The 27429-nt window shown below is 48.3% G+C and overlaps 2 protein-coding genes across 4 annotated transcripts in view; one reads left to right on the top strand and one right to left on the bottom strand.

Moving 5' to 3' along the window:
- Window positions 1-454, top strand: part of LOC120531932 (protein FAM117B-like) — a 16921-nt gene extending 16467 nt beyond the window's left edge. The window contains exon 8 of the mRNA XM_039757805.1: window positions 49-454. Within this exon, the coding sequence (XP_039613739.1) occupies window positions 49-313 (265 nt within the window). The 3' untranslated portion in view covers window positions 314-454. The remainder of the gene's footprint in view (window positions 1-48) is intronic.
- ical1 (islet cell autoantigen 1-like) lies at window positions 455-27427 on the bottom strand. 3 transcript variants are annotated; one of them, XM_039757809.1, is made up of 13 exons: window positions 27325-27427; window positions 22138-22306; window positions 5054-5126; window positions 4017-4140; window positions 2745-2943; window positions 2535-2660; window positions 2358-2456; window positions 2197-2282; window positions 2060-2109; window positions 1919-1981; window positions 1618-1833; window positions 1012-1101; window positions 455-925 (listed from the first exon to the last, which is right to left on the bottom strand). In XM_039757809.1, exons 1-13 carry the CDS (start codon window positions 27327-27329, stop codon window positions 810-812), a joined length of 1416 nt encoding a protein of 471 aa, XP_039613743.1. In that variant the 5' UTR covers window positions 27330-27427; the 3' UTR covers window positions 455-809. The 3 variants fall into 3 exon arrangements, with proteins under 3 accessions (XP_039613743.1, XP_039613740.1, XP_039613742.1); XM_039757806.1 differs by lacking the exon at window positions 27325-27427 and adding an exon at window positions 26500-27005; XM_039757808.1 differs by lacking the exons at window positions 1012-1101; window positions 27325-27427 and adding an exon at window positions 26500-27308.
- Window positions 27428-27429: the final 2 nt, after the last annotated feature.

Consider the following 27429-nt stretch of genomic DNA (forward strand, 5'->3'; position numbering starts at 1 on the left):
AGCTGGGGCATCTTTGTGCCACTCTCACTTTCCTGTGTCCTCCCACAGGCCCCGGCAGATGCACGAGGTGCCACCATTCTATGCGCCCGACAAGAACAAAGTGAACTTCATCCCCAAGAGTGGCTCGGCCTTCTGCCTGGTGAGCATTCTCAAACCTCTGCTGCCCACCCCAGACTTGACATTTAAGAGCTCCACGCACAGCCTGGCATTACTGCCCAGCAATGGTGAGCAGGAGCGGGTCTCTCGTGGCACGTCGACAAGCAGCCAGCAGCCGCCACCGCTGGCCCGGTACATCGAGGAGTCCGACGGCTAAGCGGCATCGCCATGACAGACTTAACCAAACGGCAGCTGCCTTACCTCCCCAAAGAGTGCGGTGCCAGGCTTTTGAACTAAAGTGGGCAGCAGGGTGGCCCCCTGGACAGAAGGAGATGTGACCGGTCCCAAGTGGCTTGGGTTTTTTAACACTCTGGACGCTGGGGGCTCCTGGTCAGGGGTCCGCCTGCCTGCCTCAAGAGGTCATTAGGGTTGGCATGGTGGGTACGGACAAGGAAAGCAAATCCAACAGCTTTGCACTTTGTTATCTTTTTTTAAAATCAATAAATTTGTGCTTCTACGTCACCTGGCATGAGCAGCCTCTGCATGATGGGGGTCCGTGTTGACCCAAAAGAAAGCAGGCAGGGGGGTACCAATGGACGAAAAAACCCAAAACAAAACATTTTATTACAAATTCATCCAAACACATGAAGATGGGGGGCACACTCATCTGCTGGGACTGGCAGGCCTACCAGCTGCAATCCAAAAGTAGCCCCTCAAGCATTTAAGAGGTCACCATCAGTACGCCCGATGGCATCGGGGTTGGAAAGGGGGTCCAGGTCAGCAAACAGGTTGAACCAGGCAGACATGTCACTGGCTGCAGTCTTTGTGCCTGCAAGTAGGAGACAAACAAACCAACAGCTAGGGTTAAATGGCACCAACAGGGGCGCAGCAAGGGCAGCCGGGGCACTACTTCACCTTGGGGGGCTGTCTTGGCCATACTGTGGGTGGGTTCCTGCAGGTGGGCCTCCATTGCTTGAGCCTTGAACATGGGGGGTGTCGTCCAGCCTGTGGTTGGGGAAAACAAGCTGAAGTCAGAGACCACCCAGCGGGTATGAGTGAGGGTACTGAAGTCTGTGCCCACCCAACTAAGCAGGTATTAGTGGAGGCCAAGCCCACCCAGGGTAGACATTACATTTTAGTCTAAACCCACCAAGACAAGGCAGGTGTCGGTGCCCACAAGCCACACTGATGAAGCAGGTAGAGGTCATGTACTGAATGCCAAGCCCATGCAAACTAGGTGGGCATTAGTGTACCGAAGTCAGAGCCCACCTCGGCTAAAAGGGTATTCTGTGACCTGCAGTCAGAGCCCACTCGTGTCAGGGGGCATTACTGAAGTATGAGCCCACCTGACTAACCAGCCTGCAGTGGATGAAAGCTGGAGCCCACCCTGGCTAGGTGGGTATTATTGTAGCCAAGTGTGAGCCCCTCCAGGCTAAACTGTTCATCAGTGACCTCAAGCCCACCCAGATTAAGAGGGTTCAAGTGTAGGGGGGGGGGAGGGGGTTGACACACTCCGCTCACCTGTGGCACTGAGGCTGCGATCGAGAAGCTGTGAGGGCAGAAAGCCTGTTGGGCTGGAGGGGGGCTCAGCCGAAGACCCCTCAAAGGCCCCGTACCAGTCCTGGCCGAGCTCGTCCAGGCCCACCGGTGCAGGACTCCAGAGCTCTTTGAGGAAGGTCAGGTCACTCCTGTCAGAATCGCCAGTTTCCTGAAGGTCCCCAAGGAGGTCCCTAGGCACTAAGAGTGACAAACACACATTCCAAATTATTGACTGTGCCCCCTTTCAGTGGTCTGCCACTGCCCAGTACCCCCTGCCCGTTACCTGTTTCAAGGCTCAGGGACAAAGGGCCGCTTCTTGGTTTCCCGTGGACACCCGTCTCCTGATCTGCAGAACAAACATAAGCAGGGTGAGTGGCACGGAGTGGCGTGGAGGGTGAGAGACGAGGTGTGCCATCTGTCTCACCGAAGTCTGTGCCAGGTGCCGGTGGCTGTTCCTCATTGAGCGCGATCAGCCTGCAAAAACAGAGGTGGAAGCGTCAGCCCCCCGGCTCACAAGCACACGTGGGGTCAACCCCCCACCCACCACCCCGAGACACTCACTTGTCCAAATGGCTCACTGGAGACTCCCCCGGGGGCTTCTCTGCACTGTCGTCACACACCAGCTGGTTCAAGGGGTCCTGCAGGTCCTGCAAATGAAGGACACAAGATCAGGTGACATCACCCACTCTCCATGCCCACGCCCAAGAGAACGGCCAACTGACCTTCAGTGTGGTGAACTCGTAGGGCATGTGACCTGAAAACGACTCCTCGATTTGGGACATCAGCTGGGCCGTCTTCTCCCAGAAATGGAGGAGAATCATCTGTGACACAAAGGAAAGGGGGCTCTAACGTCACTCACCTTGCTCTTCTGGGGATGGGACGGGCGGGACGTGGCCTACCTGGTATGTGCCCAGAGAATGGGACAGCATGTTGCAGCGGCTCGCCCCCAGAATGTCCACCTTCTGGCACACGTCGTTCTTGAGCTTCTCAAACTGCGTCTTTGTGTTCCGCACCTGCGCTTGGACCTGCACAAACCGCAGAGACCCTCAGTGAGCCCAGCCCAGCCCAGAGCCCCCCACACCCCCCCGTGGACCCACGCGCCGTCTCACCTTCCGAAACTTCTCCAGCTGTTTGTATGTATCGGGGTCCAGCTCCTGTGACACGTCCTTCATCCACAGCAGTGCCCCCCGGTACTCGGTCCGGGCCTTTTCCATGCGCTCCACCGTGATGAGCGTGTCCGAGATGGCCCGCCGCCTGAACGTCTCCACCTCTTGTTCCAGCCGATGGATGGGCGGCACCAGTGCCATTCTGGGAGTGGGCAAAAGGGATCAGCTGCTGTTCACAGAGGTTTAGACTGGCGGGGCAACTGAAACCCACCAACCAACAGAAAGGGAGCTTCAAGGAACTGCCATCCACGTGGGTGGGCCGAGTGCGCGGTGGCTCTGGCAATACATGAGTGTCACTGGGGGCCACTAAGGGGTGTGGTGAGCAAGGTGGGAAGAAAATGGGCAACAGGGTCAAGGGGTGGGTCAACTGCAGAGGTCAAAGGGCACAGACAACACATTGCAGGGATGCACCACATACGGAGGTCAAGGGGCACAGAGAATGAATGATGGCTGAAAGGTCAATTGTGACAAAGCCCCCAACTGTATTGTCCCTTACAGATTATCGAGCCCCCTAAAGTATATCAGACCATATTAACACGTGGGGAAACCCTGAGGGGGGATTTGCTCCCAGTCTTTGATTTTCCTTACAAGCCCCCGGTTGTCACACCCTTTAGCTTTATTAACAAAGATGTGCAACACCCCATGGGGGGCTCGTCCCCCACCCTGCCACTCTATGGCTTCTTACACATCTTAAGAATGCTTGTGAAAATCAAAGAGGGGGCTAAGACCCTGATACCTGCAACTTCTAGAAACCCCTCTGGTCAAGGGGTGGAGCAAATACAAAGGTCAAAGAGAGAGAGAGAGGGGGAAAAAAAGAGTGACAGAGGTCAAAGGGAGGAACGGCAAGTGACAACTGGGGGGCACAACACACAAGCCCATCAATGAGTAGTACGAGACCCCCCAACCCCATACTTGCTCACTTGATCCCCCTGTTGCTCAAATGGATTCTCTGTGACTCGCAGACCCCAAGTTTACAGTCAGGCCCTCCAAGATGAGGGTGAGAAACGGGTGGGATGACAATTGAGGAGCCTGAGTGATGCTCACCGGTGACAAGGATGGGACAATGGACTGCTGAAGTGACTCCTCACCGGTGACAAGAGGGAGACAATAGGCGCCTGAATGACTCCTTACTGGTGACAAGGATGGGACAATGGGGAGGGGGGACGAGGGACACTCATGGGGACGGGTGGCCAGCGGTGTGGACGGAGTGCTTACCTTTGGTTTGCTGACGCACACAGGGCCTTGCTGGTGGCCTCCATCATGTCGCCCGCTTTGCTCCTGTCACGTTCAGCGTGGAATTGCAGGAACAAGCCGAGTTCATTTTCCTCCACGGACAGACCTGAGAACAAGACGAGCGCCGCTCAGAGACCCTGGTCAGAGTGCGAGGGTTGGGGGGTCTATTAGTGGTCTGTTGTTCTGCTTTCTATAAAAGTCACTGTAAAGCATACTGGGACTGACGGGGGTCTTTCAGCTGACATTTTACTTTAGTGAGGCCACCCTTGGCACTCCTGCTCCTCTCATGCCCACCAAGTCTGAAGGGTGCACTCGCTAATGGAGCAGGCAGCAGGTCAAGATGGCCTCTTGTTTCGTTTCCAATGGCTCAGGTGGACTTGACGCTGCAGCCCTGGACCGCTTTAGGCCCCCGTGTCCGTCCATACAGGTGACGTTCCCAACCTCAAAGTTCAGCCCACCATCGAGATGTCTGGATCCGCTCTTCGAGTTCACCACAGACACTGGCAGCGAGGGGCCGAGTGGTGTGGTGGGCAGGCTGTCATTTTGGGAAATTCAGCCAAATGGCTCTGCTGGTCTGAACGGCCCATTTGAGATGTAATGGTCCCCAGAGGACTTGGCCGACCACCAGTGCCAATTATGAGCAATGCCAGATGTCTAGATGGGGCGGTGAACTTTGAAGTTACTTTGAGGGTCTCTTGGTGGGCTGGGTGAACTGCGTTTGAATGTTAAAATCAGCCAAATCATCCCAGATTTGTGTCACCAATGTGGAGACCCCCCAGACAGGGTCAGATAGCAAGCCCGGGGACCCTGGGATGGGCATTAGCTGGTTTGTACCCATCCAAGTCACCCTGACCCTAAATGAACGTCCCCTCTAATCCTGCCTGCCACCTACTGGGCAGACGACATACAGCAGCAGCAGATCTAGGCAGTGCCGACATCACAGAAGGGACTCAACCATCAGATGCAGTGCACTAGCCTGGCACCAGGTGAGGATGGCAGCCTTCTCAGGTGATACTCACAGTTTATCCTTTGCTGGTATTTCTCCACAACCTTCAGGAGGTCCAAGCAAGTCGTCTGCAAGGATCGAAAGAACTGAAAAGAGAAGAAGATAAACGAGTGTCAGCGGGCCAGGCCAAGGGAGACAGACACGCCAGTGATGCAGCGCCAGGCCAGGCACAACACCACAAAGGAGATCAATGGCCAGCTGATTCTCTTGCACCCCAGTAACTTGCAGGGTGAGGCCCTCGTGTCGGGCTCTGCCAGGTCACATGACAGCGCATCTTCAGGCACAGGAAAGCCTGCCATACAATCGAGCCAGTAGTGCTGCTGTCCTCTGGTGCCACCGAGGAGCCGAGTCCATGGCAACAGTAAAGTCACACGGCATTCATAATTAAAGATTCTCCAGGGAATGGACTTGGCAACTGGGGTGTGGGTGCTGGGTGACATTGTCAGACCTCGCCAGCTTATGCTGCCAACCCAAATGTAAAAAAATGTAAGAATGAGGTAGAAAACCCAAGACAACTGGGCAGGGGACCGCTGATGCAGCCATGCCAACCCTCTGTGCCACCATGCATTCCTCATGATCACTAGGGTTACACAAAACTGACATTTTTGGGCCCCCAGGATGGGGACTTGGAAATGTGTCACTGTCCCCCATGTGCCTGTCAGGAGAGGAGAGTAAAAATGTTACACCTGCAATTTGAGGGCAACTCGGGCACAGGCCTCCGCAGAGTCACACGGGCCAGGTGGGCACTGCCACTCTCCATTTTAAAGAGAAGCACATTTTAACAAGAACCTTAGGCTTGGTGCCACCCTTAACATAAGCCTTGCCAAGGCAACAACCAAGAAAAGCAAAAGGAGGACCAGCAAGTGAGGGGACAGACCCCCTTAACCTGCTCAGTGTCCTGTGTACCCCCTTAGAAAAACGACACAAAAACGGGGAATTCAAACTTGTAAGAGAAGAGCGCAAACAGTAAAACGTCACCATAAATACCGCAGGACAGCCACGTCGAGTGGCCACCGGTGTACTGATGCAGATTTAGGACACGCCCTTCGTGTGACACGTTTCAAGACGGTCACCAGTGCACAGCCCGACATCTTGATCAGGACAGTAGACACATGAGACCCAACATATCACACAGTGCGCCAATGCCCGAGGACCACTCATCATCATCATCATCATCATGAGATTAATCAATGTTCCAATTTCAGTTTATTCTAAAACTGCCTCTACAGCTTCTTGTTTACGTGCCATTGTGTTTCGATTGGAGGCTCCACCCCACTCATGAATATTAATGAGTTGCTATTCACGATATTTGGGCGGCAGAATCCCATCCCCAGAGTTATTTGGGCTTAAAATGATGAAGGGACTTAGTGCAGAGGGCAGAGATGGTGACTTTAACTCTTTGAAGGCTGAATATTTTTTGCAGGCAACTCATTTTTCTAAAAAGCACACAAAGCACAGGTTTCACATGTAAATCGGGGTCTCTGGTGGCTGTGGTAGGGGCAGCTCGATGGCCAGTAGGAATGCGTGGCGGGCCGGCTGCCCGACTGTCTTCGTATGGCAGTGTGATGCAATATGGTTTGTACCTCTTGTCATTGTAAGTGGCGGTCCTCCCAGGCGAACGTTGGCATAGGCGCATCAGCACCACGATCAGCCGGGGGCCAATCAGCTGAAGCCGGTACCTCACTTTCATTTTCAATCTCCATCTTCAGATCACTTGCATCAAAATCAGAGTCCGACTCGGCAGGAATACACAAAACGTCGTCCAAGGAGCATTTTGTTTTGTGCATTCGCTTTGGTCTCTCACCGGACGTCGACACCATTTTAGAGGTTGTTTGCTGTTCACTAATCCCGAATGTGCAATCTGGCCAGCATGACTGGCATGAAGTGACGACTTTAATACAAGAAGCTCTGAACTCCCCATCAGGGGTCTGCGTCTCAAGTGGGACTCGAAGGCCGGAGATCATCCACACTCTGGCGACGATTCACCAATCAGAACACGGTGCTCACTGGAGCCCGCCCTGTCGGCGGTGACGAGTGACAATGACAGTTTTCATTTCCCGGTGCATGCAGTGTCATTGAACTAAATAAATGAATGAAGAAATAATTAAGAACACCGAGAAATAGGCACATTCCATCATCACATTCTTCTTATTTATTTTACACTTCTTATTTTGGTCTCATTTTTATCCAATAAAAGGAAGTGAAGCATTTCAAGTGTAAAGTTCTCTCTTAATTTGTTAAAAACGCAAACCTGTCACTATGGCGCTTCTCTGAGGGGACTTAGTGAAGAACGAGATCAGCTAAAGATTGTGAAGGAGGTGGGGATGAAAACCGGCAGCCACCCGGGGGCTCCAAAACTGAACCATAGACCACCATCGTATACCACCGTCACTACAGGGTTACCTTCTGGCCGAGGGCCGTCCACCCGTCACCCGCCTGAGCAGAGCATGGAAACAGAAATAATGAGAGCTCATGTGCTGGAAACTTGGCCGTCATTCATAATTTAGAGAGTCACCCGATACGACAGAGTGCAGATTCTGCCAGCATGCAGTCGTCACCCGGGGGACACAGACGCAGCAGCGTCCCGAGTAGACCTGTCAACAGACACTCAAGTGGGACGACTCAGGAGGTCCGTATGCCGGGGCCCGGCTCGCGATTTCCATGGCGACGAGTTCATGAGGTATCTCGACACATTTGATACTCAACAAGTGATGTGCAGCAGCGGTGGGGGGACTTTGAGGACAGGCCAGCCAGCACATGGTGGCACACCAATGCCCCTTCACTTATTCCAAATACTGTCAAGTCAGCATCAGCAGGTCCCCAAAGTGCGACTAACCCACCGCCCGACTCCCTTCATGTCACCTCGGTTAGGATGTTCAGGTCCCACGCGGCTCAAACCGGACACTCAGTCTCGTCGCTCGGCTCTCTTTTTTGTAAAATGAGAATTTTAAAATCTACACACAACATCCCACCGAGGCCTCGTGATTGTGCCGGCCCCCCTGTGACTTGCTCTCGACACAACATAATAATAAAGAACAACAAATAGAATTATTCTTCTTTACATTTATACCGCGCTTTTCTCGCAACTCAAAGTGTCACCAATACGTGCAGCACCCACCTGGATGACGCGACGGCCATTTTTGCACCAGGACGTTCACCACACGTGAGCTATTAGGTGGTCAGGCGGTGGGAGAGAGTTTAGCCAATTAAAGACAGGGGATGATTAGGGGGCCAGAATGACCAGGCTGTGGTGGGCAATGGAGCCAAGTCATCAGGAGACCTCCTGCAGTTTATGAAGGATGAGCAGAGATCTTTGTGACCACAGAGAGTCAGGAGCTCCGTTTTACGTCTCACCCAAAGGACGGTGCTATTTGTACAGCACTTGGGGGGCATTGCGATCCACATTCACAGCACAAGGTAGGTGCCCCCCCACCAACTCTTCCAACTGCAGTCCAAGCTTTTCCTAGATGATCTCCCACCCAAGTACTGGCCGGGCCGAGCTTCAGGTGGATGACAGGCGGTATCGCTACTGGATAAACGTGGACCCTGAATACCACAACGTGCCTTTAGCCTCCTTTAAATTTTTCGGGGGTCCACTGCCTGGTTGTGAACTGTCCACTACGATGGTCAAGTCCAAGCGTCAGTCCTCCCATTGGCCGATTCTATCTCAGGTTGACTTCCTAAGTGTAGGCAGCAGTGAAGATCAACGATATGCGACCTGTGAATTTAAGAACTTCTTAGGAACGGTCATCTTATCGAAATACGATAAACACAACACATGGCACAACACACGCTGATATTCAAATAGACTCTGACTGAAGAAAATTCTCATTTGAAGGCAAATGGTGAAATTCCATTATTCGCGAACGTCTCTTTATTTCACCTTGCGCTAACGTCAGCTGTGCGGGACTCCAGACGGGCTGTGCTGAATTGCTTTTGTATTACGAACAGAGTTTCATGGCACACCACTACTCAAAAAGTATCGAAACACTCACATTTTAAAATGGCGCCATACCAGCAGGGATTTTCAGTACCAGAAGTGTAACGACTTCCTAATCTTCAAACGGGTTCGGAAGAAGGACAGAACCTTAGCCCCGATTCTGATCCCCTTTCATGGGGGTGTCGTTTATACACAAGAAGTGAAAGCACCAGACTACGGGTAGCCACTCAGACCGAGGATGTACGTATTACATAAAACCCCAAACACAACCCGTGGATAAGTCGGGACTTGAGGTTACCGTATAATTTCTGGTATTTTATAATGTCGGTCGTATAAGTCGAATGCGGAAAACTCACGCTATTGGTCCACGAGATTACGATATGCTGACGCCCGCCCGAGAGAGTCACCACGGAGCACACGGCCTTTTTATTTCTATGTGGGTGCAGGAATGCGCTGTGTGAGCGTGTGCTCCTCACCTCTCCTCTCTCTCTACTGTGCCAACGTGACCACACAGGGATACCTGAACTGCGCCAAAGTAGACGTTTGTGTTTTTTGTGTTGTCGTAAGAGCATCCCTTATCTACGATGGAGCGTTCAATCAGGAGAAAATATGAAGCCGGTTTTAAATGAAACGTCTTTGAATTAAGAAATTGGTAACTGAGCTGCCGCAACAAAATTCAATGTGTCTGAGAAACTGATGTGAGATTAGGAGGAGGCAAGATGATGTTTGGGGGGAAATCAAGGGTCGCATTTTTGAACGGGCGTACAAGTCGGGGTCTGATTTTATGATCGATTTTTTTGGGTTTTAAGACCGACTTATACACGAGTATATATACGATATATATATATACGCACACACACCTATACATATACACAGTATCTCACAAAACTGAGTACACCCCACACATTTGTAAATATTTCATTTCATCTTTTCATGGGACAACACTGAAGATAAGACATTTTGACCCAATGTCCAGTAGTCCGTGTTCAGCTTGTATTACCGTGTCAATCTGCTGTCCCCTCAAAATAGCAACACACAGCCATTAATGTCTAAACCACTGGCAACAAAAGTGAGTCCACCCTAAGTGACAAATGTCCAAATTGTGCCCAAAGTGTCAATATTTTGTGTGGCCACCCATCATTAATTTTCCAGCACTGCCTTAAGTCTCTTGGACATGGAGTTCACACGAGCTTCACAGGTGGCCACTGGAATCCTCTTCCACTCCTCCATGAACACATCACGGAGCTGGTGGATGTTAGAGACCTTGTGCTCCTCCACCAATAGGGTTTAGGTCTGGAGACATGCTTGGCCAGTCCAGCACCTTCACCCTCAGTGTTCATCTAGGAGGTGTATTTGGGGTCGTTATCATGTTGGCATACTGCCCTGTGGTACAGTTTCCGAAGGGAGGGGATCACACTCTGCTTCAGTGTGTCACAGTACATGTTGGCATTCATCATTCCCACAATGAACTGTAGCTCCCCAGTACCCCCAAACCAGGACAGTCCCACCACCATGCTTGACTGTAGGTAAGACACGCTTGTCTTTGTACTCCTCACCTGGTTGCCACCACACACACTTGACACCATCTGAACCAAATAAGTTGATCTTGGTCTCATCAGTTCTAGTAATCAGCATCCTTAGTCTGCTTGTCTTTTTTTGAGCATCATCTTTAGAAGAGGTTTCCTTCTGAGATGACAGCCATGCAGACCAATTTGATGCCGTGTGCGGTGGGCGTATGGTCTGAGCACTGCCAGGCTGACCCCCCACCCCTTCAACCTCTCATACGTCTGTTTTCAAAAGCCAACCACTGGATAAGACACTGAGCATGTGCACCGTGGCGAGGCCTGTTCTGAGTGGAGCCTGTCCTGTTAAACCTGTCGCTGTGTGGTCTTGGCCACCATACTGCAGCTCAGTTTCAGGGTGTTGGCCATCTTCTTATAGCCTCGGCCACCTTTATGGAGAGCAACAATTCTTTTTTTCAGATCCTCAGAGAGTTCTTTGCCATGAGGTGCCATGTTGAACTTCCAGTGACCAGTATGAGAGAATGAGTGTGATAGCGAGGACACCAAATTTAACACACCTGAGACCTTGTAACACGAACGAGTCACATGACACTGGGGGGCGGGGGGAATAGCTAATTGGGCACAATTTGGACATTTGTCACTTAGGAGTGGACTCACTTTCATTGCCAGCGGTTTAGAAATTAATGGCTGTGTGTTGAGTCATTTTGAGAAGACAGCAGATTGACACGGTGATACAAGCTGAACACGGACTACCGGACACTGGGTCAAAGTGTCAAATCGTCAGTGTTGTCCCATGACAAGATAGAATCAAATATTTACAAAAATGTGAGGCGTGTACTCACTTCTGTGAGATACTGTGTGTACGCACACACACACACCTTTAGCAAATCATGCAGGACATTGATCTGAACGGACACTGAAGTTTATGACTCTACCCATGAAGCATCTCTTTATAAATTAACTGTGCAGAAAAACATTCAAGCAGAACAATAAGACCAAAGAAACAGGACTACTTACAGACAGCACACACACACACATATATATATATATATATATATATATATATAAATATAAATATATATATAAAAGCACAAGTCACACCCGTGCCCCACCATACATATTCCCCAGTCCCTTGTTTGTCTTTGGATCCAACCGGCTGGGGTATTTCATCTTTAAAACCAGAGCACTGGTAATAATGTAACAGTCACATTTCCACTCTACAAGATAAAGGAGCGATCTCACTGTTTTAGAGAGAAACCCTTTCCTGGCTGCCTCACCCGGGTGTAATCCCTCAAGAGGAAGACGCAAGCCTCACCAATCACTGGCAGTGCCGCACACACCGATGTCCTCCACTGGTCAGCCAGGCCTCTGTTGTTGCGTGCGCCCGAACCAAACTACACATGGAGTTCCCCTGCCTTCCCTTTTTAATCGTCTCTCCAAGCTCCTCCTCCTCTCCTTTTTTTTCCCCCAGACTGTGCGCCTCTCGTTTTCCCCTCTTTCAAGCCAGTCCGTCTTCTTACGGCACACACCAGCGCGTTTACAGTGCATCCGGAAAGTATTCCCAGCGCATCACTGTTTCCACATTTTGTTATGTTACAGCCTTATTCCAAAATGGATTCAATTCATTTTTTTCCTCAGAATTCTACACACAACACCCCATAATGACAACGTGAAAAAGTTTACTTGAGGTTTTTGCAAATTTATTAAAAATAAAAAAAACTGAGAAATCCCATGTCCATAAGTATTCCCAGCCTTTGCTCAATACTCTGTCGATGCACCTTTGGCAGCAATTCCAGCCTCAAGTCTTTTTGAATCTGATGCCACAAGCTTGGCACACCTATCCTTGGCCAGTGTCGCCCATTTCTCTTTGCAGCACCTCTCAAGCTCCATCAGGTTGGATGTGAAGTGTCGGTGCACAGCCATTTTAAGATCTCTCCAGAGATGTTCAATCGGATTCAAGTCTGGGCCACTCAAGGACATTCACAGCGTTGTCCTGAAGCCCCTCCTTTGATATCTTGGCTGTGTGTTTAGGGTCGTTGTCCTGCTGAAAGATGAACCGTCGCCCCAGTCTGAGGTCAAGAGCGCTCTGGAGCAGGTTTTCATCCAGGATGTCTCTGTACATTGCTGCAGTCATCTTTCCCTTTATCCTGACTAGTCTCCCAGTTCCTGATGCTGCCACCACCATGCTTCACTGTAGGGATGGTATTGGCCTGGTGATGAGCGGTGCCTGGTTTCCTCCAAACGTGACGCCTGGCATTCACACCAAAGAGTTCAATCTTTGTCTCATCAGACCACAGAATTTTGTTTCTCATGGTCTGCAAGTCCTTCAGGTGCCTTTTATAAACTCCAGGCGGGCTGCCATGTGCCTTTTACTAAGGAGTGGCTTCCGTCTGGCCACCCTACCATACAGGCCTGATTGGTGGATTGCTGCAGAGATGGTGGTCCTTCTGGAAGGTTCTCCTCTCTCCACAGAGGACCTCTGGAGCTCTGACACAGTGACCATCGGGTTCTTGGTCACCTCCCTGACTAAGACCCTTCTCCCCCGATCGCTCAGTTTAGATGGCCGGCCAGCTCTAGGAAGAGTCCTGGTGGTTTCGAACTTCTTCCACTTACAGATGATGGAGGCCACTGTGCTCATTGGGACCTTCAAAGCAGCAGACATTTTTCTGTAACCTTCCCCAGATTTGTGCCTCGAGACAATCCTGTCACGGAGGTCTACAGACAATTCCTTTAACTTCATGCTTGGTTTGTGCTCTGACATGAACTGTCAACTGTGGGACCTTCTATAGACAGGTGTGTGCCTTTCAGATCAGGTCACATCAACTGAATTGACCACAGGTGGACTCCAATTAAACATCTCAAGGATGATCAGGGGAAACAGGATGGACCGGAGCTCAATTTGGAGCTTCATGGCAAAGGCTGTGAATACTTCTGGACATGTGCTCAGTTTTTTTTTTTTATTTTTAATAAATTTGCAAAAACCTCAAGTAAACTTTTTTCTCGTTGTCATTATGGGGTGTTGTGTGTAGAATTCCAAGGAAAAAATGAATTTAATCCATTTTGGAATAAAGTCTGTAACATAACAAAATGTGGAAAAAGTGATGAAGCGCTGGGAATACTTTCCGGATGCACTGTAAGGACCGACAGGCGTGGTCTGGCCCCCTTCTCCCCTCAAAGAGCTATCCTTCAAATACTCCACACCCATGACGTATATTCCAACGAGAACAAGGGGCAGAAACAAGCACAGCGCATATGATATGCAGCAACCGTTACAGAAGTATATGTGGAAATGTCAGCTTTCCTCTCAGACCCCTCAGCCAGCCCCTCAACACCGACTACTGCAATTGTGGAGAAATCTCTGTTCTGCAGATTTCACAAAACAAAACTACACACATCGACACAATCAGAACTTCACGCAGGACACATCCCCCAATTGAAACGTCACGGGGAAAACTCAATCCCCGCCATTACTTTGACAGAATTCGGCCTTCACGGGGGACACTCTCCGCAACCCGACGATTGCATAATCGTAATTGGGACTTCACGGTGTGGAACGAGCACTGGACACAGACAGGTAGACGTGTTACTAATCACCACCACACGTTTATTTACAACTAATATTTACAAGTCTTAAGTGCCACACAACTCACAGACTCCCCCAAAGTCCAGGCCAACACCACACTATGCCTCTTCTTCAGGCCGCCTCCTTCTCTCTCCTCCAGACCTCGTCCTCTTCCACCCGACTCCAGCCCTGAATGGAGGGAGGCGGCCCCTTTTATAATCACCTGGATGTGCTCCAGGTGTTTACTGGCAATCTTCCACGTGGCGGAAGTGCCGGCTGCATCCCCGAAAGCACTCCGGGTGTCCCTGCTCTTCTTCCCCCCAGCACTTCCCAAGGCATTGGGGCCACTACTGGGTTGAGCTTCAAAGCCCTGTACCCTTGGCCACCAAAGGCACTAGGGTGGTCACCCCCACATGGTCTGAGGGAGGCGCAAGCCCACCTCTGGTCCTCCAAGGCATCCCAGCTGGATCGACCCCCAGCCATCTGTGACAATGGCTATCAAGAGTGAAGCAGAGGGTAAGAAGGCTAGCAACTGTGTGGCAAACAAACCAGGGCGGCTGGAATAATAAAGGGGGGCTGAGAGTTATAGAGAACCGCTTTGTTACTGAGGTTATAGAAAAGTCTATTCTTAAAGTTGATGATTTGCATATATTCAAAGAGAATCAAGAGCATTATAGCCTAGTGCACGTTAGCATAGCAAGGGTTAAATGACAAAAAGGCCTGCACCTGAATCATTTTTATCTTTCTTAGCAAACTGGAGGCCACCGACACTTCATAAGTCAAGGTCAGGTATGCAGAGAGGGACTGACAGGCAACCCACCCACATGGTGAACATGAGCAGACGACTGGAGATAATGGTGGCACGAACTGGACAGGTCCAAGGTAGGTGGGGTTGGAGAGAGGGCCTGCCAGGCGGCCATGATGGATAAGACAGAGTGCTACGCTCATTAAGCAGGGAAATACAGTGAACCCTCGTTTATCACGGTTAATCCATTCCAGGCTCTACCGTGATAAATGAATTTTTCGCGGAGTAGGATTCTTTATTTATAAATCGCATATTTTCGCAGTTGGAGTATAGAAAACCTGTTTATGACCTTCTAAATACGTTTTTCAACATTATTAGAGCCCTCTAGACATGAAATAACACCCTTTAGTCACCATTACACTCGTATTACCCAATATATTAGACAAAATAAGAGAAAATAAGACATATTAGACGTTACAAATATCATATTACTAGGCGCACTCGCCTTTTAAGGCGACCGACTTTTATCCTCAATTTTTGTGCGCTCCATGTGTACATCAGGCATGTAAGTGTAGGGAATGAGAACATCAAAGTGTCCATTCATAACATCTTTTTTTTTTTATCCCCTCAAGTGCCTGTCCAAAGTCGTACAATGTCAGCCCGAATCTGTGCCGCTAAAGACGGAGTTTCATGCACTAAATAAGCTATAGATGAGAATAAGCAAGCACCATCTCCCCTGATATTTACTACGCGGTGAGACATTTGTACTCCATCAACATTAATTATTTCCAGAGACATCATTTTGTCTATTTTTCCAGCGCATCGCGCACAAAAGCAAGGGAACGATGGGAGCACCAGAACTCTGCTCATATCGCGTCGCTTCGTACCTCAAGCCGCAAGTAGTAAGTCTGTGATAAGCGGAATACCGCTACGCTTTGCACTCACGGGACAGAAGGACAATCCTGAAAGCTTTTATATAGTAGATTATTGTACTGTACATTTAATTGCACATAAACACACACAGTTCTTACACACAACCACTAACCTATGAAGGCACGACCTCAGTAGGAGAGTCTTCAGGTGGTGCGTCGTTGTCTTCATCTGCTGAAGGAGTACTAGGAGTAGGCAGTGGGTGTCTGGGTGCGCGGCTGAAGAACATCTTGATAGGCAGTTGCTGGCGCGGTCTTTTCATATGCGTGAGGAGGCTTTTGTAGGGTATTGCCATCTTTGATCATATCCACGAGTTTCACCTTCTCCTGGATAGTAAGCATCTTCCTCCGGCGCTTAGTTTTATTGTCAGAAGGCTTAGAAAAAGCAGCACGTTTAGGAGCCATCGTAGGGCTTAGATAAAAGTTCTCAGAAAGCGCATGCGTAGTGACGTAAGCGTTTAGGAGAAAAAAATCGCGATAGAGTGAAGCCGCGAAAGTCGAAGCGTGATACAACGAGGGATCACTGTATTGGTGGAAGTAATGAGGGGTAGGACCAAAGTAGCGGGAAGTTGGAGTCAGAGAGGTGTGAAGTCTTGATAAGAACTGTAAATAAAAGTAAGACGCTCATTTTATTTTTTTCTCCAGCCGTCTGGAATTTTTTTTTGTTTTTTCTGTCCTCCCTGGCCATCGGACCTTACTCTTATTCTATGTTAATTAGTGTTGTCTTATTTTAATTCTTACTTTGTCTTTTCTTCATCATGTAAAGTTATTTGTATGAAAATGTGCTATAGAAATAAAGGTTGTTGTTGTTATTTCATCTGAACCGAGACCGTGTGTAGCTCACGCAATAAAGCTTGATATCCTGAGGTCTCCGAGTGCCTTCTTTGAGCAGCATGTTTCTGCCACAACAAGGTCCAAAAGCTGGTATCGATACTGAAGTTACAATTGTAGCACCAATCCAACACTCATTTTGAGTGCGCTTTGCACATCACTTCCACAATCACCGTCTTCATCACTTCTAATTTGTCAGTTTGTATCGTCACTTATTACATGGACAGATTTCTTTATCGCGCTACTCGTCTTTTCAGGTAATGGGTGTGCTAACAGCAGCACTCTAAAAATATCGTTCTCCTCCCAATTCTGCTCTGCTTCACTCTTGGAACGCGAGATTCCTGACGTGTCGTTGCATTTACCACAACAAAAAGAGAACCTGGTTTCCTTTCACATTAAACATTTCTGATTTTTCCTCCATTATTAAAACATCTTTAAAAGGAGCATTTTCAAAGTCCGGAAAGCATACCTAAGCCAATGTTGCATTTCGCAGCTTTTTACCATATTGCATGTAACTTTGCCGATTGCAGTCACTGACCTCGTCACTACGACTGAAAATCGCAGGTCATGTCACATTTCCCAACTGAGTGGCGTTCTTCCAGCACAGTCGCCCTTTTTCAGAACAGCGAATAGTGTGTTGCCTGACGGACATGCCGCTTTACGAAGGGTTAACAGCTGCCACTAGTTCAGCAGCAATTACTCCTCTTTAATTCTTATATTCCATTGTATTATGGTATCTAAAATGCGAGACATCAGACAGACGAGCATTCACCGATTGTCAGCTCTCCTCCGACTAACGACACAATCAAAACTGAGTTTGTCATAACCTGTCACCTCAGTCGTTGGGTATGTCACATTAGATGACCAACTTCATGGAGTGCACCGCCAACAGCCTCCGACTGGCTAAGATGATGTAAACGAAGGCTATGACTGAAAATCGCTGGGAGAGTCATCTAATGTGACATCAGCTTTATCTACCACAACCAACGCCTGTCATTTGGAGGCTGCGGACTTGACAAATAATTCTTAAAACAAAATGTGGAATGAACAATTACTATTAAGGGTCAATGTCTTATATTTTTGTGGAATCTATGAAGAGGGATAAGAATCACAACTAATTTAATTGCGTTAATTTTTGACCACTGGACACCCGCCGCAGCACTCAACCAGTGCCACACTCTACAAACTCATTACACCGGACTTCTCTGCATCCTTGAAGGGGAGGAAACCCTCCAAGATGATTACAATGCAACGTTCAGATCATTCAGCAGCTCGGTTTGTGAAACACAACTTGACTCGCCGCGCCTCGCCTTGTCTAAAATTAACACAGATGGGTACCGACTTCACGCCCTTTACACCCAAGAAGCAGAAAAAGGACACAGCGTGTGTTGAACGCAGTTTGAACAATATTTATGAATATTTATGCACATTTTGGAGTTTAATTTTATACGTGCAGGGACAATTTCTGACATTTATTACATGTTTTCAGCTGAAATATAAAAGCTGACTTTTGTGCTCACGTGACCATCATACCTTTGACGTCACTGCAAGTTATGTATAAATATGGCAGGGGCCGCACTTTCAAGTTATCCCTCGGTGGACGCCACGTCTCAGCTTCTTTAGTGTTTGGTCAGCTTCAGGCCTAAGTAGGCCCTAGCATCACGTTTTGAATTTTGATCCCTTTGTAAGCACTTAACAGGCCAGCCCACCTCAGCTACAGGTAAATGTTTCCAGGACCCCTGGTGGATGTGCAAATACCTCAAGACTTCTATAAAAGCAAATGTGTGCACATAAAGCAAATGCAAAGGCTGATACAGCGGGAATGAGGTATTGGAGGGGCACCATCAGCCTGTGCCCATTTAGTAGGCAGCACAGCATGTGGGAATTTCAAAATGTCCTTTTTTAATAATTTAAAAAGTGACAAAATCACACATAATGGTAAATGTGGTCATTTGTTGGTGTTCTCCAGTGGTTCCTGTTAAAACAAATGTATGGGATACTTAGGCAGTTTGTCTTTCCTTAGGAATCGGGACGCTTAGCAATTTGTCTTTTAATGACGATGTCACAGAAGGAAGGGAGAAAAACAAAACATTGGCACCGAGATCCAAAGTGACACTGGACAACGGTGAACAGGCAGCTCTGTTGGGAAATGTTATGTTACTTGACCTCTGCTAAGTGGTGCACCACGTGAAGAGATCACACTGACGACACTGGGAGGAGGATTTGTTCCCGTGATGGAGGGTACAGGGTGTGGTGTGCAGAATTGGCTCAGACACAGGAAGCAGATGGCGATGGAGCGATAAACCTCATCAGAACTGGCTGGCGTTAAGAGTGGTGACCAGCAGTGGTCAGTGCTGGGGCCGCTGCTCTATTTAATATAAATATTTGGATAGGAATATAAAGATGATGCCAAGTTGGGTGGATTGGCAGATAATTGAGAATCCGTTGAATCCTCACAGAGGGACTTGGACAGCAGACAGACTTGGGCAGATTTGTGGACGATGACATTTAATGTCAGTAAATGTAAAGAATGACATGTAGGAATTAAAAATGTGAGGTCTGAATATCCAATGGGTGGTTTGAAAGTCGTGAGTCCACCTTATGAGAAGGATTTAGGAGGCGTTATGGACTCTAAGCTATCGACTTCCAGTGTTCAGAGGTCAATTAACAGAATGTCAGGTTATAAAGCGTCTTGACGTGGGCAGTACAAGTCACAGGAGGGTCTGCTCAAACTTTATAACACACTGGTATTTAGGAATAGGAATTCACCAGGCTGATACAGTGAAGCACACTGTTGAAAACTCATTACTTTAACATGGCTGTCTCAGAGCTTCATCTTAGTTTATTCCTGATGCTCTGTATATTCAATTAATTATCATTATTATTCATGGTGGCTCTGTAATCCATACTAACCCCTACTTTCTCTTCTGTTCTTTTTCCAGTTTTCTGTGATCTACGCCGCCACCACCTGATCAAAGCACTGTGATGTCCCACCATTGATGGATTAAAGGCCAGAAGTCCACATGACCGTCATCATCAAGTTGCTCCATGTGAACCCTGAATACCCTGAGGACTGATGGTGAGGTCATTGATGTTAGGTAGAATGCCTAGAGGGGGCTGGGTGGTCTCGTGGCCTCGAACCCCCTGCAGATTTTATTTTTTTCTCTCCAGCCGTCTGCAGTTGTTTTTTCTGTCCTCCCTGGTCATCGGACCTTACTTTTATTCTATATTAATTATTGTTCCCTAATTTTAATTCTAATTTGTTTTGTCTTTTTTCTCCTTCTTCATCACGTAAAGCACTTTGAGCTCATCACTTGTATAAATTGTGTGACAGAGATAAATGTTGTTGTAAAAGTGCAACGATTTTATGTGACTTTTTATGTCACTTTTTGTCAATATATATTTGGTATCATTCTTTTCAGAATTTATCAAACTTCAATGTGATATTAGATTTTCAGATTCTTATTTTGTTTTTAAATTATAAACTAAAAAATATCAAGAATTCACGTACTGCGAGAGAGAGGGACTATGTGCCAAGAGATTTAACCAGGCCCAGGGCTGCAAATGCAGTGCATCCAGAAAGTATTCCCAGCACATCACTTTTTCCACATTTTGTTATGTTACGGCCTTATTCCAAAATGGATTAAATTCATTTTTTTCCTCAGAATTCTACACACAACACCCCATAATGACGTGAAAAAAGTTTATATGAGGTTTTTGCAAATTTATTAAAAATAAAACAATTGAGAAATCACATGTACATAAGTATTCACAGCCTGTGCCATGAAGCTCCAAATTGATCTCAGGTGCCTCCTGTTTCCCCTGATTATCCTTGAGATGTTTCATTGGAGTCCACCTGTGGTAAATTCAGTTGAGTGGACCTGATTTGGAAAGGCACACACCTGTCTATAGAAGGTCCCACAGTTGACAGTTCATGTCAGAGCACAAACCAAACATGAAGTTAAAGGAATTGTCTGTAGACCTCCGAGACAGGATTGTCTCGAGGCACAAATCAGGGAAGGTTGCAGAAACATTTCTGCTGCTTTGAAGGTCCCAATGAGCACAGTGGCCTCCATCATCAGTAAGTGGAAGAAGTTCAAAACCACCAGGACTCTTCCTAGAGCTGGCCGGCCATCTAAACTGAGCGATCGGGGGAGAAGGGCCTTAGTCAGGGAGGTGACCAAGAACCCGATGGTCACTCTGTCAGAGCTCCAGAGGTCCTCTGTGGAGAGAGGAGAACCTTCCTGAAGGACAATCATCTCTGCAGCAATCCACCAATCAGGCCTGTATGGTAGAGTGGCCAGACGGAAGCCACTCCTTAGTAAAAGGCACATGGCAACCTGCCTGGAGTTTATAAAAGGCACCTGAAGGACTCTCAGACCACGAGAAACAAAATTCTCTGGTCTGATGAGACAAAGATTGAACTCTTTGGTGTGAATGCCAGGCGTCACGTTTGGAGGAAACCAGGCACCGCTCATCACCAGGCCAATACCATCCCTACAGTGAAGCATGGTGGTGGCAGCATCAGGAACTGGGAGACTAGTCAGGATAAAGGGAAAGATGACTGCAGCAATGTACAGAGACATCCTGGATGAAAACCTGCTCCAGAGCGCTCTTGACCTCAGACTGGGGCGACGGTTCATCTTTCAGCAGGACAACGACCCTCAGCACACAGCCAAGATATCAAAGGAGTGGCTTCAGGACAACTCTGTGAATGTCCTTGAGTGGCCCAGACTTGAATCCGATTGAACATCTCAGAAGAGATCTTAAAATGGCTGTGCACCGACGCTTCCCATCCAACCTGATGGAGCTTGAGAGGTGCTGCAAAGAGGAATGGGCGAGACTGGCCAAGGATAGGTGTGCCAAGCTTGTGGCATCAGATTCAAAAAGACTTGAGGCTGGAATTGCTGCCAAAGGTGCATCGACAAAGTATTGAGCAAAGGCTGGGAATACTTATGGACATGGGATTTCTCAGTTTTTATATTTTTTAATAAATTTGCAAAAACCCCCAAGTAAACTTTTTTCACGTTGACATTATGGGGTGTTGTGTGTAGAATTCTGAGGAAAAAAATGAATTGAATCCATTTTGGAATAAGGCTGTAACATAACAGAATGCGGAAAAAGTGATGAAGCACTGGGAATACTGTCCGGATGCACTGTAAAAGAGTAGGAGAGCTGCTGTGCAGGCTTTTAAAGGTTTGAAGCGCCATGCGAGATGAAGATCACACAGCACGGCAGCAGCTGATCGAGCAACGAGGAGGTAAAAAAAAAAACGAGTGTATTTGTTTCCCGTTGTATCACCGTTTAAGAGGGGGTTTCAGAGGAGCGACCGCGTCTCCTTGGGGTGTTCAGCCCCCCTCTTCACAACGTGAGCAGAAGACTGGCCACAACTGTCGGTTGGGCGCCTAACATGCTAGGAGGGTTTGCCCCCTAACTTAGGAAGAACACTCTGAACTGTACCAATCCATGAGAATAACAAAACACAATCAATAATAGGTGGGGTTAGGCTTAGGGGACACAATGGCCTCATCTGACAGTTGACACTGGGGGACTTGGCAGACACTGACCTCTAATTTTGCGTCCAGATCTGCGTCAGACGCTACGACGTGTTCGTCCTCTTTCTTCCCGGTGGCTTTGATCAAAACCTGTTTGGTCTTCCAGAACTTCTTCTGCATGCGAGCCATGACTGAGCTGTCCTCTGCCAGGACGTGTCTGCTGTACATGTCTGCCGAGTGCCTGGGAGGTTTAATAAAAAAAGGAAGAAAAAAAAAAATTAAAGACGACAAGTTCTGAGTCAACAAACTTTACAGAAAGCAACTTCCACCAACTTCCTACAGTCACCTGGGGACACGGGCAAAACATATCATTGGCATTACAGGACAAAGCAAACAGAGCCGTCAAGGAGTCCTGTCAACAGGAACTCAGTAGAACACCCCAGGAATCAGCAAGCGGAGGACTACCTCACGATTTCCATGGCCTTTCGATGCCTTCCTCCTCCACTTCTTCTTCCGTGTTAATGTCAATCTGATGCATGTCCTCCTTGATTCTGTCGAGCCAGCGCCGTTTGGGTCTTCCATGTGACAGCTTGCCGTCTGGGCCACGTCGAAGGGTGATCTTGGCTACTGTCTCTTCCTCGCTACGCAGGACATGTCCATACCACCTCAACTGATACTCACGAGCAACATTAAGAGGACGGGTCTGACTGGGACAGGACATCCAGCACAATGTGGCACACCAACGCTCAGGCACTTCACTCTTTAAATAATATCATCAACTTGAGACTTCCAAAGCGTGACTACACAGCACCTTCTTCTCGCCCTGTAGACATTTTGTTCTCCGTGTGAAGAAACACAAAGTGACATTTCTGAGAAACTCGGGGTCAGCCCTTGTGTGTCACCGAGCCACTCCTTGAATCCATCAACGGCAGACAGCCAAAGAGCACATCATCGTCACTGCTGCCCTCCTGCCAGTGGCTCAGCTTCATTTTGTGTCTGTCTGACTGGTCTTTGAGGGGGGCATGGTGGCACAGAACTTGGTATTAACTGCCTCACCACTCCAGAAGTCCAGGGTCAAAGTCTCATGCGCAGAGTCAAACTGTTTGAGTTCTCCTTCTCCCATTCCATAAACATCAGGCTAACTGGCAATTCCAAAATGGCCTTTCATGATAACCTGTGCTCCAGCGGTCAGACACTTGCACAGGGCAGCCTGCCATCTCGTGTTTGATGCTGCCAGGATAGTCTTTGACTGGAGTAACCAGATTACAAAAAAAAAGAAAATGAATGAAGGATTTGTCTTTCCGTATCTGTGTCGCTTATCCTGAGCCTCACGTTTGTTCTTCTGTGTAGCGCTCTTTGTCTGGAAAAGTGCTAAGCAAATACGACAATCGTGATGACCTGAACTGATATGAAACAAATGACAGAAGAGAGACGGAGAGCTGGGTCATCCTATCAAATCTCAGGTGGCCGACGAGCCTAAATCCTCCCCTGCTGAACTTGAGGGTCTCTGCCACGGACTGGCATCCCGTTCAGGGTTGTTTGGCACTGTGCGCCTGATGCTGCAGGTACAAAGCCGGGCCTTAGTGATACTTCAGTATAAAATTCACTTGTGAGCTAACGAATATGAAAAGGCGCAAATGATCAGAATAGAAGAGCAAAATCTTAAACAGCAACAAAAAGAACAAAAGAACACAAATGCTTGCTAAAGTCGCCCTACAAATTTGGCAAAACCATCTTGTAATTTCTGGATTGACACAAAGAAAGAGCAGCAACAGCCTTTAACTTTTAAAATAAAGCTAATCGGTAAAAGCAGAAGGCAGTTGGTAAGATCAGGTGGAAACAAGTGGACTGGCGCCCTGTCTGGGGTTTGTTCCTGCTTCTCGCCCTGTGCTGGCTGGGTTAGGCTCCGCCCTCCCGACCCCCATGACCCTGCTCAGGACTATCCGGGGTAGAAAATGGCGGACCAAATGGCTCGATGAAGCAACAGCTCTTCTTTAACAGTCTGTCATTTCCAACCGTGTCTGCACTGCTCATTACGAATTGTCAGGATTTGGATCTAATTTAGGGAGAAAACTCCACAGAAATGACTGAAATGAATAAAAAGAAAAGCAGGTGTTTAATAAAACGATAAAGCACCTTTGAATTTGTTCTACATGTCATACTAGAACACATTTTCTGAATACAGAGTGAGAAAAGGCGAGCTAAACAATCGGACTGATGGGATATCGGAGTGACCCGCTCGCCAGGCTTAGTATCCTTACACTTGTCACTGGTGTCCTTTAGAATCGACTTTAAAATACTAGTAATGGTATATATGCAGTGGGCTGGCACCCTGTCCGAGGTTTGTTTCCTGCCTTGCGCCCTGTGTTGGCGCCAGCAGACCCCCCTGACCCTGTAGTTAGGATATAGCAGGTTGGATAATGGATGATATATAAGAATTTACATCATTTTTACTCTTCCCTATATTTTGGGATGCCAATCTACTACGTCATCACCTTATGGTGGTCTGATTATTATTCTTCTAAGCATAAAAGAAGTGGGGAGGTGTTTTTTTGCTGGCACGCACCAAAAGTGCACTTTGCCAAAAGGTAAAAGTGAGAACTAAGTGGCTCGGGGAACAAAACATCGAAATTTGGGGCGCAAGGCCAGGAAACTCCCCAGGCCTTAACATCCCATTGAGAACTTGTGGTCAAGAGGCAGGTGGACAAAACAAAAACCCACCCGCCATCAGTCAGGATTGGGCCCAGAAGTTGATGGACAGCATGCCAGGGTGAATGCCAGAGGTTGTGAAAAAGAAAGAAGGGCCAACGGTGCAAACCTCGACTCTGCGCCACCTAAACTTCATGTCATTGTCAATCAAAGCCTTTGAAACTTCTTAACTGCTTGTAATTCTACTTCAGTATCCCAGAGAAACATCGGACACAAAGATCTAAAAACTCTGAAGCAGCAGACTTTGTGAAACCAACACTTGGGTCCTTCTCCAAAGTTTAGACCACGACTGTGGATGTTCACTTGCACTCTTCAAAAATGGAAGAAACAGGAGAAAGGGGCTTTATTGAATTTGAACGAAGCTGAGCAATGAGGGAAAATAAGATTTTGTTTCTATAGACAACCAGGGAGGAGGATGCTGGGGAGGGCAGACTCGGCTCCAGAGTGGCCTCAGAGTAAAGGCAAAGGTGGCAGAGCTCCAGATCAGGGTCAGGGTGACGCCTCCCACCGACCTGTGGCTGATCAAAGTGGAGTGTTTCCTAGATGGTCTCTTGTGATTCCAAAGGAATGAAGACCCCAGAGACTTGACAGATTGACAGAACTTAGGTGGGAGAGAAAGAGGGAGCATCGAAATAATAAAGTTAATTCTAGGGAACAGATTCATTTTAATAATCGCCAGTCTGGACCGGAATGAGAGAGGAAGGTGGGAGCAAAAAAGAAATGGAGTCTCTCACATCCTTCAGGACAACGAGCTCCTGGACCCCGGCACAGATGTCCATTCTCAGGTGTCTGAAAGACACCAGCCGGGGAATGACTGAGAGAAATGTAGAGAGATGACTGCAGGAAACATTTAGTGGGAAACAAACAGAGTTAGAGCAGTCAGTCAGGACTTCACAGATATTATAAAGGGCAGGGACATGGGCAACATCAGCAGGGGACTTACCAAGGTGGAGAAGAACATCATCCGCATACAATGAGACTTTCGGGGAATATCATCAATCAAGATGGCACTGACACGGTCTGATTTGCAGAGACCTACTGCCAGAGGCCCAAATGAAAGAATAAAAAGAGAAGCGGGGACGGAGGACAGTCCTGTCTGGCTCCTTGAAACACACAGACAGGGGACCAGATGATTCCTTATTATATGAGCACAATGCCATATACAGAAGATGGGACTCTCCAGAAGGATACCATCTTTTGTACGCACCAATTTATTGAATTACACACCTGAAGTTTGCAATCTCAACAAAACAAAAAGTTAAACAAGAGTATTGCTCTGTTAAGGCTTTTCAGCTTCATGTAATTTAAATATTTTTGATAGGGATCATTTCCTGATCTTTTGCTTTATTCGGTAATTTAAAATAAATAGGAATGTCTGTGTCATATATTTTTGGAATATACAAAGCAATTGATAAAAAAAAATACCTGTTAATAAAAAACAAATCTATGAATTGTATCCTGCATATGGTATTGTGCCACAGAAATGAGGTGGTTTTGTGAAAACCCCGCAGTGGTACTTAACTTGGGACCTCCTGGCATGGATGGATAAACGAAAGAATGAATGAAGGCGGTGGTTAACAATACGTATGGATGGCGGACACTAAGGCTACTGCCCGTCTCAGCGGACGTGGCCTGGAAACCCGCCGGGACAAACCCCACTGCGCATCCGCCACACCCCGCGTCCACGAACGAGAGCCCCCCTCCTCCTTAGCGATGCCCACTTACCCGTCCATGGTGCGCACGACAGCCGCCTGGCCACGTCAGGTTCCGCAGAGATGCAGGATGTGGGTTCGACTGCGAGGAGCTGCAAGGGCACAAGACGACGAGAAGCCGAACCCGGGAGCCGCCAGTCTGCGAGAGGAGAGTCGAGCCTTGAAAGGAGAGGCTGCGTGTCCGAAGGCGAACAGCGTAGCAAGTCCGTCCTTGAAATGCTCAGACACGACTCACCGGCGACCTCGCATCCGTTTAGCTCGGGGACCGCAGCAGCATCAGCCGGAGACTGGAAGGGGGGGCGGGGAGAAGGAGGTGCTCTAACAAGAAGACAGCCGGACTGCAGGCGGCGCTCTTCTACATAAATAGGCGAGCACAGCCGTCGAATAAAGGATTGGACGGTACGGCAGAAGCCCACAACGCCGAAAGACAAACAACCGTCAGAATGTTAAACCGGGAGAAGAAGAGAACACCGTGACGGGGAGGCGCGCGCGGCTAAAACAAAAACAAACTGAACTCAGAAATAAACACAGCGCCACGGACCGGAAGTGACGCATAGGCGCCTGACGCAAAGAGCGGAACTTAACATACGATGGCGGCGACAAGGGGCGGGGCTTCAGGTCGAATCTGACAGACGTCGCGGGCACAGAATCGCTAACAGCTTCAGGGGTGGAAAATGAAGATTAAAAAAAGGAGGTTTAATGGCCGAAGGTACCAGCGTCTAAACTCAGGCAGTAATACATACGCGCCGCGCTCCTTGTCGGGGCTGCCCGCAGCCTTCGGACAACGCAGGGCAAAGGCGTTTGCACAAAATGTCTAGTGCTTTGTGCCGCATTTCACCTCATTAGGAGGACGACGACGAGAGCTGGAACTGTCCACTCCGTCAGGGGAGGCTGGAGTCTTCCATTGCCCGATGCAGCCCGTGGACCAGGAGGAGTCTGGTCT

The sequence above is a fragment of the Polypterus senegalus genome, chromosome 6 (assembly GCF_016835505.1).
Source record: "Polypterus senegalus isolate Bchr_013 chromosome 6, ASM1683550v1, whole genome shotgun sequence".
Lineage (NCBI taxonomy): Eukaryota > Metazoa > Chordata > Cladistia > Polypteriformes > Polypteridae > Polypterus > Polypterus senegalus.

What these genes read in the sequence shown, in the direction of transcription:
- ical1 (XM_039757806.1), bottom strand. An exon ending in ATTCTCTGGGCACATACCAG is followed by an intron (nt 2,457 to 2,534) that starts GTAGGCCACGTC and finishes TTTGTGTCACAG; the next exon opens with ATGATTCTCCTCCATTTCTG. An exon ending in GGCCAAGACAGCCCCCCAAG is followed by an intron (nt 926 to 1,011) that starts GTGAAGTAGTGC and finishes TCCTACTTGCAG; the next exon opens with GCACAAAGACTGCAGCCAGT.